Source organism: Pangasianodon hypophthalmus, chromosome 17, assembly GCF_027358585.1.
Source record: "Pangasianodon hypophthalmus isolate fPanHyp1 chromosome 17, fPanHyp1.pri, whole genome shotgun sequence".
NCBI classification, from domain to species: domain Eukaryota; kingdom Metazoa; phylum Chordata; class Actinopteri; order Siluriformes; family Pangasiidae; genus Pangasianodon; species Pangasianodon hypophthalmus.
The window spans coordinates 15,272,288-15,293,637 of record NC_069726.1 but is presented as its reverse complement, the minus strand read 5'-3'; the positions used below and the strand labels follow the sequence as shown (position 1 = coordinate 15,293,637).

At 39.9% G+C, this 21,350-nt stretch overlaps 1 protein-coding gene across 4 annotated transcripts in view; it reads left to right on the top strand.

The window, feature by feature from the left end:
* Window positions 1–7,341: 7,341 nt before the first annotated feature.
* The window catches only part of slc12a2 (solute carrier family 12 member 2), a 61,267-nt gene continuing 47,258 nt past the window's right edge, over window positions 7,342–21,350 (top strand). For 2 of the 4 annotated variants that reach the window (XM_034312517.2, XM_034312516.2), the window contains exon 1: window positions 7,342–8,368. In XM_034312517.2, coding sequence (XP_034168408.1) covers window positions 7,832–8,368 — 537 coding nt within the window. In that variant the 5' untranslated portion in view covers window positions 7,342–7,831. The remainder of the gene's footprint in view (window positions 8,369–21,350) is intronic. The other 2 variants (XM_034312515.2, XM_053241531.1) reach the window with 2 other exon arrangements.

Here is a 21,350-nt window from a genome sequence, read left to right as displayed (position 1 = left end):
AGGAAGGTTTGTGACACATTTCACTCTGGTTTCTGTCACAGTCAGTGACAGAACAGGTGCTTTAATGCATTTAAAACAGTGACGGAACTGTTTTCCAATCCAAAGCAACGCCGCTCTAAACTCCCCTCAAAACTCCCCTCAAAACTCCCCTCAAAACTCCTTGCTATTAACTAAAATGTACTGAATGTGGTATTATCTGCATTAAAATGTGAAACCTACATTACTTCCCTGAAAAGATTTCTTGTTTCACCAATCAGCCTCTGTAGTTTCAGCTTCTCTTTAAGAATCTTAGGCTAATTATACCACAACATGGTTGAGTTTCTGAATCTGATTGGTCAGAAGGCGTGGGTTAATTTTATATAACAGCTTGGCTCAGACAGTAGTTCCGGCTGTTACATAAACGGTTTATATTAATATTAACTGGGGGATGCAGCACGTAATCTAAGCTTAATAATAAATGGATTCTTAAAAATCGTGTTGTTGTTTAACAAAGAAAAATGTGTAAACATTAATGTGGTAACTTTCTGTTAGTAGACATTTATATAACATTTATGGAGGGAGTCAGAGGTGTCAGTAACAGTCGGTAAATTTTCGCTTTCCGGGTGCTCAGTCACATGGCGAGCTGCTTTTTTTTCATGTCTTATTAATTTCAAGAGAAAGAGAAAAAAAAAGAGGCTAGTGATGTAACAACTGTTTATAACCGCTATAAGGTAAGCGATAACAGGAACTAACTTGTGTCACAGACATTCCATAATATTAAATGTAACTATAAACAGTCAAAAAACATAGGATGACAATTTGTATATATTCCAAATATTCAAAAGGGAGAAAAAGAATTTTGTATTAGGGAAAAGTAAGTATTTTGTCTAGTTGTTTGAATGGAAAGTTTGAATTACTGTGTGTAATGTTTATTTTATAAAATTATTTTTTGTTCTTTTTAAGGGTGCCAATAATTATAGAATCAGCTGTAGCAAATTGCCCTTCTTTCCAGGCAACATTGAAATGTGTGGCATTTACCTTAATTGCAGACTTTTTCTTGGCAGCACACAATTCATATTTTCGTTTTCATAAACCAGTTCCTGTAAACCAGGTTCGGTCTGAGGTCAAAAGTAATGACACCCATTACACTTTTGACAATAATAACATGTAGACAATGAAAATATAATGTACACATTGCATGATGTATACCGAGTTCCCATTTACAAAATACATTTTAAGATATTTTAGGAATCGTTCAGTCTGTTGGAACACAGTGAGTGGAAGAACAGCTTTGGCCAGAATACTGATGTTTCTACATGGACATATTTGTAGCCACAGATCTCGTCATGCTTTAGCCCATGTTTACTACAGGCACAGTGTATGCACAGTGTGGCTGCAGTGTATTATTATTATTATAGCACCTAACTGAGCTGGCACTGTAGCTATTCTTAAATCTACAGCATAATTTGCTTGATGTGCACCAAACAGACTCTGGGCACTGCATCACTGTTTCTGAAGGTTTGCTTAGGGATCAGCTTTTGTCCGTGTTGTTGTTCAGTGGTGATGACTGCTTTTCTTCTATTGTCTCATTGCCTAAGCAAGTGAACATGAGGTCTCACGCGCGCTGACAAACAAAAAGTACATTTCAAACAGATGTAGACAACTTCATTAGGCAAATGTTCTGATCAAACACTTTATATCATTTACAGGTGACCGTGACATTTAATTGGATTAATTACATGTAATTAGATTTCACAATTATTTCCACCTCAATGTCTGTTCTTGCCTATTGAGCACTAACAGTTATGGTCAATTTTTAGAAAGAGGACATTGGGGCATGTTTGTCTTCTTCACACTGTGTCAATTCATCTAAGAGCCTGACCTACAAATATGACACGTAGTCCTCATTTTACACTGTCCCCTTAATTTAACATGTTCAGTTTGCCAAAGAGAAAGGGACACACTGTGAACCTTAATAATCTATTGTAAGCTGAAAGGGTAGGAGTTTTGTGGAATAAAACAGAACCAAGTGTCATTTTAAATAGATCCTTGGTGAGGTGTTTTTACCGACAGAAGTACTGCTTATGGGATATTTTTGCTAGCACAAAGATAAGCACAGATAGATAGATAGATAGATAGATAGATAGATAGATAGATAGATAGATAGTAAATACCAGGTGAGCTTTGGGTTCTAATTTAGAGAATTACATTACACTGATTACAGAATGGTACTGACATTAACCAGACATGCAGTTGTAAGACAATAGTTCCTAAATTTAACCAAACTCTCTGTCTGGTGGATAAAACACAAAGTGATCCTTCTGTGTCTGCTTTGACCTCACTGGCTGGAACAACCATGTTTGATCCCAGAGAGCTTCATTTTCCACTGCTTGTGATTTCATACTATAATCTCCTCCACATGGCTGTCCAGACACAAATCTCCACCACTTTGTATTTATACACTTCCGAGACTACTCTTGATTAATTGTTCAGCCAGATTACATCATTCAGAAACATTTTAACCTGAGACAGCTTTGTCTATGCCAGAGTTCAGTGGAGTGGAGAAAGGTAGTTTTTAAAGAGCAGTTTGTGTGCATTCATGTGGCATAAGTGGCTATTGAGCCGTTCCTACATTAACCGAATGATTGTGCAAACGACATTCTGGCTGCATTTCAATGTCTACAGTGGCGAAATGTCTAACAGACATTTTAGAAGCATTTATTAACCTTTAATAATAGTATTAAATATATATTAAGACTAGTTTACATGGAATGGTCAGTATACCAAGGCTTCCAAACTTAATCTTGGAGTACCCCCTTATCCTGCACATTTTAGTGTTTTCCCTGCTCTAACACACCTATTTCAACTCCTGAAGGTCTATGAGTTAGCTGATTAGTTAAATCAGGTGTGGTGGAAGCAGGGAAAACACTAAAATGCCCAGGACAAGGGGTTCTCCAAATCCAGGACTGGGAATGTGTGTGCTATGTTTTCAGCTTGCTTTTGACACATTACACAAAAGTACTGGATAGAATTCTGCAGGAAATAAACAATCTCCTTTTTTAGTATCACCTATGAGGAAGAAGTGGAAGTGAACAAGTGACAGTTCTGGGTCTGCAGCTGCACTATACCAGCGGATGACCCAGATGACGCATGCACTTAGTATCTGCTTTTACCAGCTAAAAAGTGTCTCACTTTAACTCATCCCTGAAAGAGCAAGAATAAGCAAACATGTTGTGAGACGTTTTTGGGTGGCTCATGCAATATTTCTCGTATTTCCACATTCTTTTCATGCAAAATTACAAATAACAAGGAAAAGAGCAAGCACTAACAGAATAACAAAAAAAGGTGTTTAGGCTGCAAAACAATTTACTTTTCAGTCACGAGTGGTATCACTGGTCAAAACTCTTCAGGCAGAGCATAAAGAGATCTTCTCAATTACACTGCTGGAAAGCTAGTAATTGTGGGAAAGAGTAAAGCCAGGAAGTGACTTGTGACTTCACAGTGGTGAGGCTTTGTTAATGCGAACTCCTCTCTTTTTTGGCCCTCTCTGACTCAGGTCAAAACACCTAGCTGGTCTCTCGCTTCCACAACTGGTCAAAGGAGCCTTTCAGTCCAAATGACGAGCTTAGCATGCTCCCTGCTTTGCTTTGTTTGCTGAAATCTAAAAACTCTGAGTAACTCCTCAGTCCACTTAGGCCACAAGCTGAAAGTTTATTATATGATGGGAGTAGATATAATACAAGAACTGGAGAAAATCACACACGTAAGCTATAGCCAGTTGTGAGGAAGCTATGTTTGGTTTTAAATAGTATGTGCTGTGGCATGTGACTGAAATCCAGGCAGATATGTGCTCAGGCTGTAGTGGAGACAAGCTGTGATTACTGACTGAAGGGTGAAAATGACTTTCTGAAAATGTGTTGGAAGTGAGAAGTGAGAATAGCAGCTTCAGCCAGCTGAACAGACTGGTCATTTTTCTTTTTGTTTGACTACAGCCCACTGAATAATTACACATTATTGTAAAGCTTGCAAATAATGGTCATTGGACCAGAGTCAAAGTACACTACCAGCCAAAAGTTTGGACACACCTATAGAAAGGGGTTTTCTTATTTTTTTAATTTCTACTATTTTAGAAAATTATGAATTATTAACAGTATGAAATAACACATGTGCAGTGACAAAAAGTGTTAAACAAATTCTTAACAGTACTCCTGCTGGAGCTTTGCTCAATCTTGAAATTTTCAGGCCCAGGCTTTTCTTAAGGTTGCCAAATAGCACTTAGTTGAGAACTTGGTGCCCATTTCTCCTAAATTATAAATATTTGTCCAAGGAAACAATTAAATTTTTATCAAAACTACTTGTTTTATGTGAAGGCTACTTGTTAAAAATACATTTAGATTTAGAAATAAATTAATACATGTGCAATAACTTCACTGTTTTTGTCTTAGAAACCATAAGCCTTTATCAAAATATCTGTAAGACACTGAAAATCATATAATCCATCTATGTCCAAATTTTGAACTGGTAGTGTACCTATCTTCATATAATAAGTTACATTGTTATGTGACATTTTTGTCTATACGTAACACATATGCATATAATGTTGCATAATGTGCTATAATGGTCAGAATGGACATTTACTACTCTCCAATTTCATGCCAGTTGGCACGTAAGGGCTTCCTTAATGGCTCAGCAGTCCATTACATTGTATGTTATTTTAAACTTGTGCATATTTCACCAAACATGTGGCCTTAAAAGCAGACAGCAAGTTGGAAAGAAATTAACAAATTAATGAAGCTGGTGTTCTGTGTTACTATAACAATTCCTCTGTGTTAAGTGAATAAATGAGCTTATAGGAGTTGTTGTTTTGTGTGAGGGTGGCACTGCAGAAATGGAAACCTGGAAACCTAATAAAGTCCCTGCTGGATCCCAATAGTATTAACAGGATTACTGAGCTCTAGCTGATGAGAGAGAGAGAGAGAGAGAGAGAGAGAGAGAGTGAGAAAGAGAGTGAGAAAGAGAGGGAGGGAGAGAGAGAACAAGAGTAAGAGGGAGAGAGTGACAGAGAGATAGTAAGAGGGAAGGAGAGAGGGAGACAGAGAGAAAGAGCAAGAGCGAGAAAGAAGGAGGGAGAGAGGGAGGAGAAACTTTAGACTTTTGATAAAGTCTAACCACCAGATAATTCACCTCAACCAACCTGCAGCAACAACATGATTCAGTGAAGCAGATGGTCAACTTTGCAGAGTGTAAATGAGGCATATAATTTAAAACTTTCAAACATTAATGTCTTAAATGTTGTACTTTCTTATGATTCTATCTAAAGTATATAGAGATTCATGAAAACAGCAATGCAACTTCAATACATTTTATTCTTTTATTTAGGTGCTTGGTTAAATCTTACTGAAGAGTTAAATATAACAATACCAACATTGTTAAGTTATTTTTATACACTGCTCCAACAGCAGGAATAACTGCACTGTGAAGAAATGTAAAGGACCACGTGCCTTTTGCCTGAATATAAACACACACATTCACTGGCCTTCAGAGGACTACAATCTTTTAAACAAAGGATCTTTATATTGCTAAAATGAAATTATGCGATCAGATTCTTTCTTATCATGGTAATAAATGAATCAGTGTGGTCCACTTTCATTGCATTATAGAGAATTTACAAGTGATAGAAAACAGATAGGAAAAAAAAGGAAATGTAGGTAGCTTGAAGAAAATGACCAAAGTCATGTATCACCTGACGGGCATGATTATGACCGCATCGTCCTTGTCTTTTAATATATGATGAGAAGAACCTATTGTTTACTGGATAACTGAAAAGGTAACTGAGCGAATAGACTTTCAGGAAATGGCCTTAGAAGATGGTATTAGGAGGTTTCACAAAGATTAAACAGGATACGGTATATGAATGTACAAAATCTCAGATGATGGAAGATTTGAAACATGAGACTATCTGCCCTGGCCCTTCTCGGGGTCATTACAGGTCAGCTTTCTGGGTTATTTCGGGTTAACCTCATAGTCCTTTCCTGTTTTTTTTTTTTGTTACACCATAGTTAGAATAACTGACAAGATAATGTCTTAGTTGTTGCCTAAGATGTAGCATTAGATTTTAAATGTCATACCCTGAGAGAAAAGAAAAAAGTAGAACCTAATTAACTTGTGATGCCTAAGAACTGCTGCTCATCCCAGGACTCATTCACAATATGCTCTTACTGAACATCCTTTCAACACACAGCACTGTTTGACTTTATAGTATATAGCTTTGGTACAGTAATGATATATAATCCCGGTGCCATGTACATGTGTATAATGTACAGTGCCATCCAGGAGAGGATGGGCTACCTTTAGGTTCTGGTTCCTCTCAAGGTTTCTTCCTCATATTGTCTCAGAGAGTTCTTCCTTGCCACCATCGTCTCTGACTTGCTGAGCTGATATGGCCTGTTAATCTACATCTGGATTTCTCTGAAGCTGAGCTGATATGGCCTGTTAATCTACATCTGGATTTCTCTGAAGCTGCTTTTACAATTACTGGAATTTTTCATTTTATTTGGTGCAATAGATAGCTTTGCCACCTCACAGCTCCAGGGTCCCTGGTTCAATCCTCATTTTGCATTCTTGTCTGTGTGGAGCTTCGCATATATCTGCATGGGTTTCCTCTGGGTTCTCCTGTTTCCTCCCATCTCCTGAAAACATGTTGGTAAGTGGATTGGTGATTCTAAATTGCCCCAAAGTGTGAAGGAGGGAGTGAATGTGAATGTGAATGTGACTGGTGTATTCCTATCTATGATCTATGGTGTATTCCCACCTCAGGCTTCAGATCCACTGTATGAAGATGAATTATGAAGATGAATTAATGAACTAATGTTGTACTTTATTTGCTTATATTATTGGATTATGTGGATTAAGGCTAAATGTAGGTCTTTTGTAAGGCTACATGTGGTTCCACAGCAATAAATGCATAAAACACAGCAACACAAAAGCAGTTTCATTATAAGTGTTCACTTTATCTAAGGTGTGTTCTGAAATATGCAAATATGAAGCACTTCCTTCACTGGTTGTTTCTGCTGCCATTTTTCTCTTGTGCCACTCTGTGGTCTGTAAGTGGTCTGCAAATTAGACATCAGCCTTAGAATGATGATCAACAACAAATGGTGTGGTATGTAACCGAAAAAGGATAGAAAGTCTACAAGACTACTTGAGCTCTCCATTCATTCGCTTGTCTCAGGAGCTGCACGCTGCTCTAGTCTCCACCCTGAACACGCTTCTCTCTCCGTATTGTGGTGCGTGAAATCTCGCGAGATTTGCTCTCATCACGGTTTGGATCCCGCCCCTGAAGCGATGCCCTACTGCAGTGTGTGTGTGTGTGTGTGTGTGTGTGTGTGTGTGTGTGTATATAGCAGCGAAAGAGGCGCTGAAACGAGAGGAGGAGTTGCAGCAAGGTCGCTAGAGCATCACGCGCAAACTAGCTAGCTATCATCGCCACCAGCCACAAATCTAACGGACCTCATCTCCCATCTCAGCACACACACCACCACCACCGGCTCAGGTCTCTCTTTAATCACACTGGAGCTTCACTAATCACGAGCTGATCCGGAGCTGAACGCTGATGTCTCGCGCTAAGACTCGTGTGCTCGGTAATTTGCATCCGCGTGCGTGAAGTCGCAGACGCCCTGACTGAATCCGGATCCGTGAGCGGAAACTAGACGAGTCTTTCCGTTCAGTCTGAGCTTACCCGTGTGCGGGAACAGCGTGGACAGCTAACTCTGCCTCCTGGGGAGAAGAGCGTGGCATCACCGCATTTTGCCGGGCCCATCAGTCGGAGCAGCTCACGCGTTCCCGGTTGGCCATGTCTGCGCTTTCCAGCCCATCTCCAGTCCAAGCCCCGAAGCAGGACACCGACTTCCTGGGCTTGAACGGCGGTAAAGGACCGTCCGGTCCGACTCCGAGTCAGAGTCGCTTTCAGGTGGATCTGGTGGCCGAGGCGGCGAGCAGCGATCACACCACCGCTTCGTCGCCGCATGTGGAGGATGAGAACGCCGGCAGGGAGCGCGGTGATGAGGCAGCGAGCGGAGAGGAGGCGAAGGGCCGCTTCCGCGTGGTGAACTTCGCGGACGCGAGCGGGGCTCCGAGTCCAGACGCGGCGCCCGGAGACGGCGTGCAGAACGGCGACACGGCGCTGAGCGAAGGCAGCGTGCACTCCTCCACCGGCGGCCAGCAGCACTACCACTACGACACGCACACCAACACCTACTACCTGCGCACATTCGGCCACAACACCATCGACGCCGTGCCCAAGATCGACTTCTACAGACAGACTGCTGCACCACTGGGCGAGAAGCTGATCAGACCCACCCTCTCTGAGCTGCACGATGAGCTGGATAAGGTAAGATCAGGAGATGGGCAGCTGTGACCTACGAGTCGTGGTATGAGCCGACCTTGTAAGTGTAGTCCTCAGCTGCAGGGTTGCCAGATTGCACGGACTTTTATAACTTGGCATTGAATAAAATGTCTAATCGGCATTAAAGTGACCAATCTGGCAACCTTTCTTGGTTTCTGACTGGATTTATACACTATAAGGCTAAATGTTTGTGGACACCTGACCCTCACACCCATAGGTTCTTCTTCCCCAAACTGTTTCACTGTTGGAAGCACACAGTTGTATAGGATGTCTGTGTATCCTGTAGCATTACAATTTCTCTTCACTGGAGTGAAGAGGCCCAAACCTGTTCCAGCATGACAATGCCCCTGTGCACAAAGCGATGTCCATGAAGGCCTGGTTTGACAAACCTGGTGTGGAAGAACTGGAGTGTCCTGCACAGAGCCCTGACCTCAACCCCACTGAACACCTTTGGGATGAACTGGAACACCGACTGCGCCCCAGGCCTCCTCGCCCAACATCAGCGCCTGACCTCACTAATGCTGTTGTGGCTGAATGAGCATAAATCCCCACAGCCACACTCCAAAATCAAGTGAAAAGCCTTCCCAGAAGAGTGGAGGTTATTATAACAGCAAAGGGGGACTAAATCTGGAATGGGATGTTTAAAAGCACATATGGGTGTGATGGTCTGGTGACTGCAAACTTTTGGCCATACAGTGTATATTCAGATAGCTATATTGGCATAAATTGTAATTAACAACTTTGTTAATGCTATTAATACTACAAAGTGTTAATACTATTATAAAGGGAACAAAAAAAGTAATCATGGTGATGGTATTTGTGAAAATAAAAAGAAACAATCAAAAATGCAAATGCATATATGTTCACATGATAGTAAAATATAGATGTATAGCCTACTCATACAAATCTGAAAGGTATGCACACACACACACACACACACACACACACACACACACACACACACACACACACACACTCCTGTTCTGTTATGCATTTACACCAGTGTTTACATGGGATTAGTTTAAGGATATACTTCATTCTTTTCTCTAAGAGAATGACAGTTGTATACATGTTTTGCTGATAATTTGAGGAACGTAACAAATTCTGGTGCTTTCGTCTAGACATAGGTGCAACATTTCTCTAATTTGTAAAAGTGTAAAAAATAAAGTGGTGTCTATTTTTAGTGTATTGAGGGATCCGTGAGGATGGGACATTTGTCCACCAGTCCTTCAGGGATAAAAGTCCTATTTATTAATCTTTAAAGAAAGTTGTTCCAAATAATGCTCTATTTCTAAAACTTCCACCAGTTGCACATTTTAGACATTAACTCATTATGAAAGCCTGTGTTTCATTTGCAGATTTTAGTGACCTAGTCCTTGAAATCCATTTGGATCTTACAGCAGGCTGCAAATGTTTTGGCGCCTCTTTATTTTCTTTGCAACTTGACTGTATCTCATAAAACGAATTACTGTGCTTAATCCCGTTTTGACAACATGCAATGGCGGGACTTTATTTGTAACAGAACTACCTACAGCTCTGGCATGCAAAGCATTTGATTGGATTTCTGAAGCCCCACTAGCAGCTGTGCGTCACAAGCAGGTGGGAAAGTTGAAGTTATTCTGCCAGTGATTAGCTTGCTTACCTTTTACTAGGTACTGGGACATTTTGCAGTTCAGTAAAGGATGAACGAACCTGTTTATTTAGTAAATGTCTGTGAGTGCACTGGGCTGAGTGTGAATGATGAAGCACAGGGTATTAGGGTATTACAAGTGTATGTGTATATGAACTTCTAACTTGAATAGGTATACGGAAAGAACGTGCGACCTATCGTTTAAATATTAGTGCTCCCCTGGTTTTAATTTTAGTTTGCTATGAATGCCAGTTTGGGATTTTAGACTGTTGAATGTTATTGGAAGTTTTAAGTAATGACAGAAAGTCGTGCAATGTTAACATTCCAGCTGAAGTTTTTTTTGCGGTTGAGGCGAGGAAGAATAATTCTGAATGTCTGTCTGCATATCTGTTTGTCTGACTTTTTTTTCCGCCTTTCTTAGTGTTTCTAACTTTGAGATTCCCTCTTCTCTTCTCTTCTCTTCTCTTCTCTTCTCTTCTCTTCTCTTCTCTTCTCTTCTCTTCTCTTCTCTTCTCTTCTCTTCTCATTAGTGAAACCAGTAAAACTAACCTGCCATGGAGATGATACAGTCTCATGATCGGTGCAGTAAAAACTGAAAACCATACTGTGGCCTAAGTGCATAACGCTTTGCGTACGGGTGTGAAACCTCTTTGGCCTGAATGTTCACTGGCATTTTGGAGGCCGTAGCTTGCCTTTGCCTGATGAGCATACCATGCTGTCATCACGTGCAACATAATGAACAGGAAATAGGGCACACGTGGATGTGACTGACCAGTCAATACTGTCCTAGTATAGTTAGATTGCTCTCTCTTGCGATCATTGTGACTCTGCATTGACCTTTCTTAACTCCTTTCAGCACCTTAGGACAAGGCCGTCATAGTTTTTGTACCTTTTTGGCCTCCTGTGTTACAGCTGTCAGTAACCTGATACATGTTTGTAGACACTGTAATGCCATGTGTTTTGAAATGACACACAGTTGCTGCTACTTTAGTCTGTATCTCGTTTGGAATCTTGCCAGACATTTTCTGATTAATGGCATGACTTGATTAATGAATGTATGCTTGATTAGTCCATATACTGTACAAATCTGTCATTTCATGTTGTCCCAAGTCCCACAAACTGTTAGCCACCTTTTTCATCACATCCTGCTGGGTTGTATTCACAGTTCAGCTCTAATTTGCCACCGATCCCTCGTCCCTACCAAAAAAACGATCTCACATCCAGGGGCTTTACATGCCTAAATCCTTCTGCGTCATTCAGTCAGTGTCGGTTCTGCTAAAAGGCGCTCGATCGTTTGTTAAATTTACATTACAGTCTGAATCGCTGCCCTTTTTTTCTTTTTTGGATAGAACCATATTTTCCTACTGTACTCATTGGCCGGATGTTACTGTGCTACAAATCCATGACGCAATGGAAGGTCCTCTTCGCCTAAGGGGATCTTAAACAGATATCAATTCATGTGCCAATAAAGTTAGGTGTAGCCTGTTAACTGGGACTGACTGTCACTTGTCATTAATGTTTACCTGCTCATGGCTTAGATTTCCCATAATAATGGTGTGTGACGTTATAACGGCACATTATCATGTTTTGGCAGAGAACGATGTGCGTTTCTAGGTTGGGTGTGTGACAGCAGGATTCTGGTGACGGCTCGTTGTGTGTAGGAACTGCGTGAGGTGCTGCATGATATTGACCAGCCAGAGGGAAACCCTGACAGAGCAGCTTTATTCAGTGCGGTGCAGCCGAGCAGAAGCAAATTGTGCTGAAATATTGATGCCTTCTCTGCCGTCACTGCTGAGAGAGAAGACAGCTGATTTTTTTTTTTTTTTTAAATGTTATGTGCTCCACAGAGTGGATTTATGAAGTTGCTAAGGCTCTTTAATAAAGCCCATACATAATCGGAAATTATTGTAATATAAATTAAAATGAAAACACTCCCGCACATTGGACCTGAAATGACACAAAGAGTGAGAGTGCTGATCGCTTTAACACAGAGATATTTAGGTCTACCTTGTGTGAACTGAAATTAACAACTCGCTTGTATAGGTTTTAGGGGCCTGTTAGTAATTGGGCAGTTAGCTGGCTCCATCGTTGCATCTTCAGCTCATGCAAAATCCCTAATAAAGGTTGGTCTAAAGTTTTTGACATGTTGGCTTCACATATGGAGTGGAATCTGATGTTACAGACCATACGGTGTATATGGGGGGGAAAAAAAATTAAATAATCGCAGACTTTCATGCACAGAATAACTTGATTTTGCTCTGGTATGCAGTAAATCTGTTTGTACTTGACCATACTTTGGTGGAGTTTGTATTAATGGTATTCATGAATGCTATGCATTATACTAATCACGGTTAAAAAAAAAAAAGCTTCTTAATAGCAGTTTTTGAGGAGAAGAGAAATACTTCTTTGTTTTGGGATGATTAGTGCAACTCCAACAGGATAATGAATGTTTGTATTTTTATGGCTACCAGAGTCTATAAAAATTACCATGAAATATAAATGGGTTGTCCATGCAGAGACTGTTTATTTCTTTATGTAATAGAGAGTATTTTGACTACTTGTGTGTATAGTCCGGTATAACCAGTCTGCAGTAAGATGGGTTATTAGGTACTGTTTTCAGGAGTGGTATAGGCTTGGGATAGTCTAAAAAATTCGTAGCTGCTCAGTGGAGAAGTAGTTTCAACAACCAGAAAAAAGAAAAAACCTCCTAATCCTTTACTGACCTAAGTTTTTAATGTTTAAAACTGGTATTCACACACATTTTGATTCTGTAACTATAGCAAGTTGCACTTCTGAATCCCGTCGCTTGCTGCCCTACTCATATCGGCTGAGGTGTGATCTGGTATATAATTTTTGGAATAAGTTTTGCTAGATGGATTAATTAGTGTGCACGGATGACAGAAAAGCTTTTCCGAATCACAGACATGCAGGTATGTGGAAACACTGAGAAACCAAGCAAAATATGATTACGGCTTTGCATATAACTCTCCTCCTACAGCACGCACAGTACGCTGCCTCACCATTAAACACATCAGGGCAAATGAAGATGCTAGCCAGGCTCGAATAATAGCTTTTATGTGCGACAACCAAATCTCATAGCCAAGACCTTGGCCAACAACTTGCTTTTTGTGGAGGGCGCATTAGAAACTGCTACATTAGAAACTTTGTCAGGAGACGATAATGATCATATACATTTATTCCTTTGTCTGTATTAATGCACTTAACTAGCATAACTCACCTACATTAGCTACCACTAGTTAATTATCACCTAGTCAGTTAGTTTTCCGACAACTAAAGCACAGGACCTTTTACTTGCACTTGGCCGGTGGGCTAGCTAGTAAATTTATAATTTGTCCACCCATGAGAGCCATTCTAAAGAATGTAAAATGTACCCAGTAGAATAAGCAAATTACAAATTTACTACTCAAATGTTCCCATTACCCTTATTACACATGGCTAAATAAGCAAAATCAAAGTAAATAAGGCTTGTCCTGATAGTAATAATGTTGTACAAAGTAACCAAATCTCAGCTCTGGGTGAGATTAGTGTAAGATTTAATCGACCCACTGGGCTGTTGGACTCGACGTGAGGTGAACTCCAAATATCAGTTGTAAAACTGAGTGTGCAAATGTCTTGTACCATGCTGTTAATGTGTGTTTATATTGTTCAGTAAAATTCCAGTAGAGCAGCATGTTCCAGTAGATTACTCGTCCCCTGACTGCGTCATGGCTCAAAATAGTCCAGAAGTCTTCCCCAGCTCACAGTGACTGCTTGTCTATGCCTGACACCATTACTTTACTGGTTCTACAGGATATTTGGCATTCCTGCTATTTTGTGTTGCTTGCTAATCGCTATACCTTTAGTAGTTTATCCTAATTTCTGTCTTCTTTTTGTATTGAGATCTCAGATGTCTGTGGTTTGTGGTGATAAGACACATTTTGTACACAGGAAATTTTCCATCTTTTGAAGATTTATGGAAAAGAAAAAGCGCTTCACTGGAAAACATGTTGCCGTGTTCTGATATTGTCAGAAATTTGGCGCACATTTGGCCAAGCTGGACTCTGCGACTGAGTCACTTTAAACGAAAATAGGCTGAATTTGGACTGGCAGCATAAGTGCAAAACAATTTCAGAAAGTAAAATGCAAGAGCAAAACCTGAAACACCACAGCAAATTCAGAAACACAACAGCAAATCGGAAGGTGCAGTAGCAAAACTAAAAACCACAAGAGCAACACCAGAAATACAGCGTCAAATTCAGCAGCACGTTGAGATGGAAAGGATAGGTCCTTACTGAACGTCACATGCTCGTTGGACTTCAGCTGGGAAAAGAACTGCACATTTTCAGTCTGTAGTTCAGTTAGCCTAGCAAAGACGATTTAATGTGAAGTTATTTGTGTTATTACAGTGAGGAGATTTTTTTTTTTTTTTTTTTTTCCCTCAACAACCCAGTTTCTTTAGCTTTTTGGTTTTTGAGTATTTGTACACTCGTATTACTTTAGATGTGCTTTCAACTTTGCACTGCATTGATATCATTTGAATGCCCTTGATTAAAAATTAGCATGAATAAAACCATCGGTAGATTCATTTACGCTCATATTTTCTCTCACTGTAAACATCCTGCAGCTTTCCTTTTCCTGTAGTCTCTCTGAATGACGCATGCTGTAGCCAATCAGCAACAGGCATCTGATGTCCAATAAAGCCCCACCCATTCCATTTTGAGTTCATATTGACGCTTTTGTGAATTTGCTATTGTGTTTGTGAATTTGTTATTGTGTTTTCTGATTTGCTGGTCCATTTTGCGCTTGTGTACCACCATAAAAATCTGTGCAGTAAGTTTCTGGATGACTAAAACAGCTGATTGTTGGCTTTATGCCTTTTTCCTTTTCAACCTGGTTTTCAGGTTATGGTGCAGAGGTGATATTTGAGCTTCATTGGATTTTACAGATGACTTCCTTCTATTGAAGAGAATGACATGATGTGAAACACGACTCTACCACATGGCCACACACACATGCCCTACTGGGTCATACGCTGCTGAATGGGGAAGGGATGGATGGACCATTCCTTCTTTCTCTACCTCTTATAGTTCAGTATTAAAGGGCACATGACACACAGCTGGTACTCGAGCCTGATTACCAGCTATAAACTTCGTATTGTGTTGTAGAGGGTTCTCAGGAGTAGACATTAGAGGACATAACACAGGTTTTTGACAATTTAAGCGATGTTATTTTAAATAGTGTTATTTTTTATATGTATACATCATACATTTGTGCTAGCAAAGACTGTACCGAAGTTTGTTTTTGAGGTTTTATAAAGATATTAACTATCCAAAAGAAAAAAAGAAAGAGCACCATGAAAGACTTTCTGAAATAGTGATTATCCTTTAATGGTGCTGGCATTCAGTTAACTGAGCAGGTTCTTCTAACCTTGATTTTAACCACATCTATTCAGTTATGAATAATTTGCTGATGATTACACTGCACTAAGCTTGAGCGTCTGATAATGAAGCTCATCTTTCCTTCTTCTGGAGGAAGGGAAGACGGCTAACGTTACTAGCTACATGGCATGCTGAGTTTCAGAGGCATGATAGTGATGAAAATATCTGACTAGAATAAACCTTGCTAGCTACATTTGTCCACCTAAGTGCAGTTTGATAACATATCGCATAGTTCAGTTCAGTTTTAATTGTATAGGGAGTTTAACAGTAAACACTGTCACAAAGCAGCTTTAGAGGGAATCCAGATTGCGATCACTAATGAGCAACGTCTAATGAGGTGACGGGCAAAAAGTGGCCAAATCACTTCAAACAGTTGTAAAGTGCAGAAGCTCCAAGCAGAATTAGAGCACCAGGATAAATCAGGCAGATTTATGTGGCCAGAGAAGCTACAACCGTAGAAGTGTTGCACCGCCAGCCAAGCTGTACTGAGAGAGTATCTCGTTCACTACATCTGGCAGATTTCACTTCTGCACTGTCGCTTTGGGGAGTACAGCTGATAGATTACTGACCAATCACTGCTCAGAGGTAGCCATCCATCGTTTTCTACTTAACAACTCCCTATTTCTGCTGGGGGGTCAAAACATTAATATATATATTAGATTTTGTTGGTGATAAGAATTAGTAGACTGCATGGAATTAGCCTGGAGGCCTGAGAAATCTGAAAATTCATTCGTTTCATTTTTTCAGTAGTTAATTAGCTAGGTGCAAATGGGTCCCTGGAGGACTAGTGTTTAGGCTGTAGCACACTTACCGCTGCGGCCCGGGTTCGATTCCCGGCCACGGAACCAACCCCAGCCACTGGTGTGGCGTGCAGCAGTGCGCTCTCAGTCCCTGTCCCACGCCTAGATAAAATTGAGGAGGGTTGCATCAGGAAGGGCGTCCGGCGTAAAACTGTGCCAAATCAAATACACGGACCAGTGATGCGCTGTGGCAAGCCCTAACAGGAGCAGCCAAAAGAACAACAACCACAAGTAGCTACGTGCAACTGAAAGCATGAAACAGAACAAGATGGTCACCAAAACCACATGAGAACATCTAAAGTTTGGGAAAACTGTAACGTTCGGTTTAGTCGCTAAACTTATGATGACGAAGACCTCTCCTGTGAGAAATAGAACAAGAAAAAGGAAGAAAAGACTGATAACAATAACTGTTTTTGAACATATGCTTGCATATATGCTAGAAACATAGCATTTTTCTTTACGACAGCAATGCTGAAACCTTGAGTATCAGCTGATGCCAATCCTGATGATTCAGTACTTTTTAAAACTACTGATCTTTAAATTATATGATGTTTAACAGAAGCACTTCACTTAAGATCTAAAATGGCATTTTAAATCCTAAGTGAAGTGCTTTAGTTATGAGTTAAACTGTTCTTTAATGTCTACTAAATTTAATGACTTAAAATAGAGAAACAGGGAAGAAGTTATAATAATTCTAATAAATTATGTTAATAAAATAAAAAAAATACATACATTTACAATTTTAAAGATTCAGAACAAAATTTTAACATCAGTTTGCAAGCTAATTATCATGTCATCATATTGCCCAGGCGTACACACACATTATGTATTCTGCCATTGGTCATGGTGTAGTGTTTTTTTTATTTATTTATTAACCTCCTAATGCTTACTTTGGAAGTGGCGTTGATTTTAAGGGGACTTGTCTGGAAGCAGTTGATTCTCATTAAAAAGCCCTACGCACTGAGGGGCGCAGAAGTATTTCTCATGACTGTTGTTGATTATTTTGATGACGGCTATTTGAACCAACGCATAGCATTCTGTTTTGAAGAAGAGCCATTACTGTATTTGGATTAATAAGCAGATATTCATCAACTTCTCCTTTACTTTGGCTAAAGCTATCCCACAGTTTTCGTTGCTCATGTCATTCAGATCACATAAATGTGTTCATGTTTGCGTATGACCATTTTTATAGTGTGTACTCGATTACCCTTTGTAAATGATAGACAGATAAATATTTTATTGTATGATTTTTTTTTTTTTTCCCCTTTTCATGAAAGTTTGAGTACACAGCATTATCACTGGCAGTTGTTTGTCCATCCATCACTGACAGAGCTGCGTGTACCAGGTGTGCTGCTTTTAAAGAACAGACCAGACAGAAAGGTGGGAGGTTTTTTTAAAAAAAAAAAAAGACAGGCTGTGGTTTCCTAGCACCCAGCGCTCCAGGTCTCCATAGCGATGCCAGTCTCTTGGGTAGATGAGAAGAAAGCAGTGTACAGTGGGCAGAACACAACAGTCTCCAGTGGCCAAGCCGAATAAAGATCACGTGACATTACGACTTGCTGATGGCTGGAGATTTTGTCTGAAGATACATCTCTCTCTCTCTCACACACACACACACACACACACACACACACACAGGTGTTGAAGTTAAATGTAGTGTACCTGTATTTGGGTTACTCTGAATACTGAGTCTTTTCCATTTCCATAAAGCATGTATACAAGCAGGTGTGTGTTTTGCTGCTGTACTCTCACAACTGCCATGAAACCGATGATGCGTAGTGCTTTTGTGCAGCTTTGTTTGAGACTCTACGCCAAACAGTAGGATAACTCTTCCTGAAAGCACAATGGAAAATTCAGCAATACAACCCCTGATGTCTGAACATCAACATCCAGACAGCTGGAGCTGGAATCTAATTTTAGGATATAATTTTAGGAACAGCAGGACAACTTTGAAAGCCTTGTAATCCTGTAACGATCAGAGATTAACACCGGATCCTGAATGATCTAATAATCAGAATCCAGAAGCTGATCATTAAATGTCGGCTTGCAGCACTGATGAGTTGTTCATGTGGCTGGATATGACGTGTGAAGCAGCTGATTATTGGCACTTGGGGCTTGCGGGACGACAGCTGTCTGTCTCTCTGTGTAGAGACACACACCGTCTGCTGCCTGTCACTTCAGTTTTCTGAATGCGAGATGAGGAGCAGCGGGCACGATCGCTCCTCGTCTACTGAGTGTGACCTCTGCTGTTAAAGAAAAAATCCATGCTGAGCATCCTGGATGTTAATTTTTGTCATAAACATCATTTATTTTGTAATGAAATTCTGAGTTGTCTTTTATAGTTTAAACATCTTTCATTGACATATTGCTCTGATTTCACTTTAACAGTTTCCTATATTACCCACACTGCCGTTCGATTACCTGCTGATAAAGAGCCAGTGGGAATTATGCGACTTGCCTCGGAAGTGGGAATTCCGAACTCGGAATTATGTTATTTTCAACCTCCATGCATTCAGGCTACAAAGTGGAGAGAAAAAGTCATGGACACCTCCATGTTCTTCATTTGTTAGCAGCAAACTAGCCAGCTAACTGCGATGAGTGATGTATATTTACCTCCTCAAAGCAGCGAAATGTGTAGTCAGTGTTATAAATTTAACAAGCGAATATGTCTGTGTTTATTGATCTACAGCAAATACGAGTATATACAGCATAACTCATTAAAGGTAAGAAGTGCTACTTTACTACTGTTGATGTTGAGCAGCCATGTTGATTTGGCATCATGTGCTGAGCTCAGGGTTGAGAAGACCATCCCAAGTTCCCGAGTAGGAATTTTTTTCGGAAATTACGAGTTACAACCTTTAATTGAATGCAGCATTAGCTCTTGCTTCATCTCTGCCTTAAGAAAGCGATGCAGCAGAGCTTTAATCCTTTAGTCTGTCCAGCTCTCTCAGCGTCTCATCTGTACACTCTGCTCAAACAGATCAGCTTCCGAAGCTTCAACTTTCCTCAATCAAAGCATCATTCGTCATCTTGTAGATCGCTAACTAGCCGAATCCAACTAGCTGAGTGACATCAGCACAGCTTACAACCACTAACTTCTCACAGGAATAACGAAAAAACAGCACCTACCAACAAATCAACACCAGAATCACTAAGCACATCAGAAATATTTCAATATAAACATAATTTTAGGGTTCCTTATCTATCTTTGAGTGTGATATCCTCCACTCTGCATGTTTCATATTAATGATCTTAATAGGCTTATGTTGTTGGCTCCAAGGCATTTGAATTATTATTATTTTCTTAATCTGTTTACTGCATTTCATGAATATATTGTTAAGATTGTGGCTCTGTTTACTGTAGGTTGTTGTTGTGTTGCCACAGGAGTAGTCAAGTCTTCATGAGGTGAAAAAAGTCACACGGGTGCATGGGTTATCAGAAAAGGAAGCAAGACCGTAATCAGTATAGGCTTGTAAGGTTTTATCTCTTTAATGCTAATGTTTCCTGAGTAAATACTGACTGCAGCAGAATGGTTAGTGTGTAAGCCATTGAGCTTAAGCAACTCAGGAAAGGGCCTGTAATCGAAGCTGATCATAGCTCCACTCCACATGCTTCAGTGTTTATCTTTCTCCCTCCCCCCAGGTCCATCTTGCCATTACGAGACTGTGTGCAAACTGCCGTCAGAAGCAGGAAGGCAGCAGGCCACAGGCCTCCTCTCATGCCTGCCGTGTTTGAGCGAGATTGAGATTTCACTGCCATCTGAAGCTGGTATAACGTAAACACTCTGTGTTATAAAGGGTACCTTGAAGACGGTTTCGAGTCTTTTCCTAATTCCTCAAGGTTTAAGATTTTTGTCAGCTTTCTTGTACAGTGAAATTATTAGTTCTCTCACACACACACACAGATTCTGCAGTAGAAAAAAAAATACTAAAAAAGATATGACAACGGGCCCCATTTATTAAATTTTTCGTAAACTTGTGAATGTTTTTGTATGGCAAAGCGACCTATAAATTCCTGTCGGATTTATAAAAGTTTCCGTCACACTGATTTTCTTCAAACTCGCGTGATGTTGATAAATGTCAGTCACCCGTAAATTACCAGGCGTGTTCACGGCACAGCTGATTTCCGTGTAGTAACACCCACAAGACTTCATAAAAGAAAAGGCTAAAATGATGACTAAAGGGTGAAAGAATGCCTCCTAAGAACATGGTGCTAAATCTTCCAGTAATGCAGCTCAGCCACTGCAGTGTGCCGGCTTCCACAGACGCACCCTTACTTTTATACGACGCCATTTCTTTTGCCCTAATTTAAGGGTTAGTCTTATTTGTCTTGATTTATAGATTTGTTAGAGTGCTTTCTTTTAAGTCGTTAATGTAAAACAAAAAACAAATTGTTCACTAAATTGAAATGAATAAGTGATTTTTAACCTGTCTGTGTAATCTGTCTAAAAGTTTCTAGTAACTCGTGCCAGTTATACAACTTCAGTCGAGGGACTCCTTTTAGGTAATTTTACAAAAACTCAGGAGCTCTTGTTGGATACAAACATTTTTCCAATCTATCTGCATTTATGAACAATTATAAACACATTTCTTGTGTAAATGCTGCTACAATGCTCAATCGTAATGATTTAGGAATACATTTGTTTGTATCTAGCTTGATAAATAAGGCCCAAGGTTAAAAACACTGCGGAAAAAAAAAACATTAGAAGGTTGTCATGGAAATATTTTACATAATCCTACACTGAGACTGTATAGACATATGAAATGCAGAATTTCTGCAACATTGGAACAAGATAACAATATGGCATAAAAATAATAAATATGAAAACTATAAATCAGGCATAAAGAACAGTGATGGGGGGGAAAGCAGAGTAAAAGTAGTCTTAGTCATTTTTAGGTCAGGTGTTTACATTACTCGAGACTACTTATGCTGTTTAAAAAAAAAAAAAAAAAATCATCACTCTTATGTCAGAACCAGAGTTTGATTTATTTCCTTATGTATAAAAATATAGCAATTCTATATTTCTGTATGTTTCAATATCTGGCTGCTTCAACAGTGTCACTTATCATATCTAAAGTCCTATCGGCTGCTTTAAAATC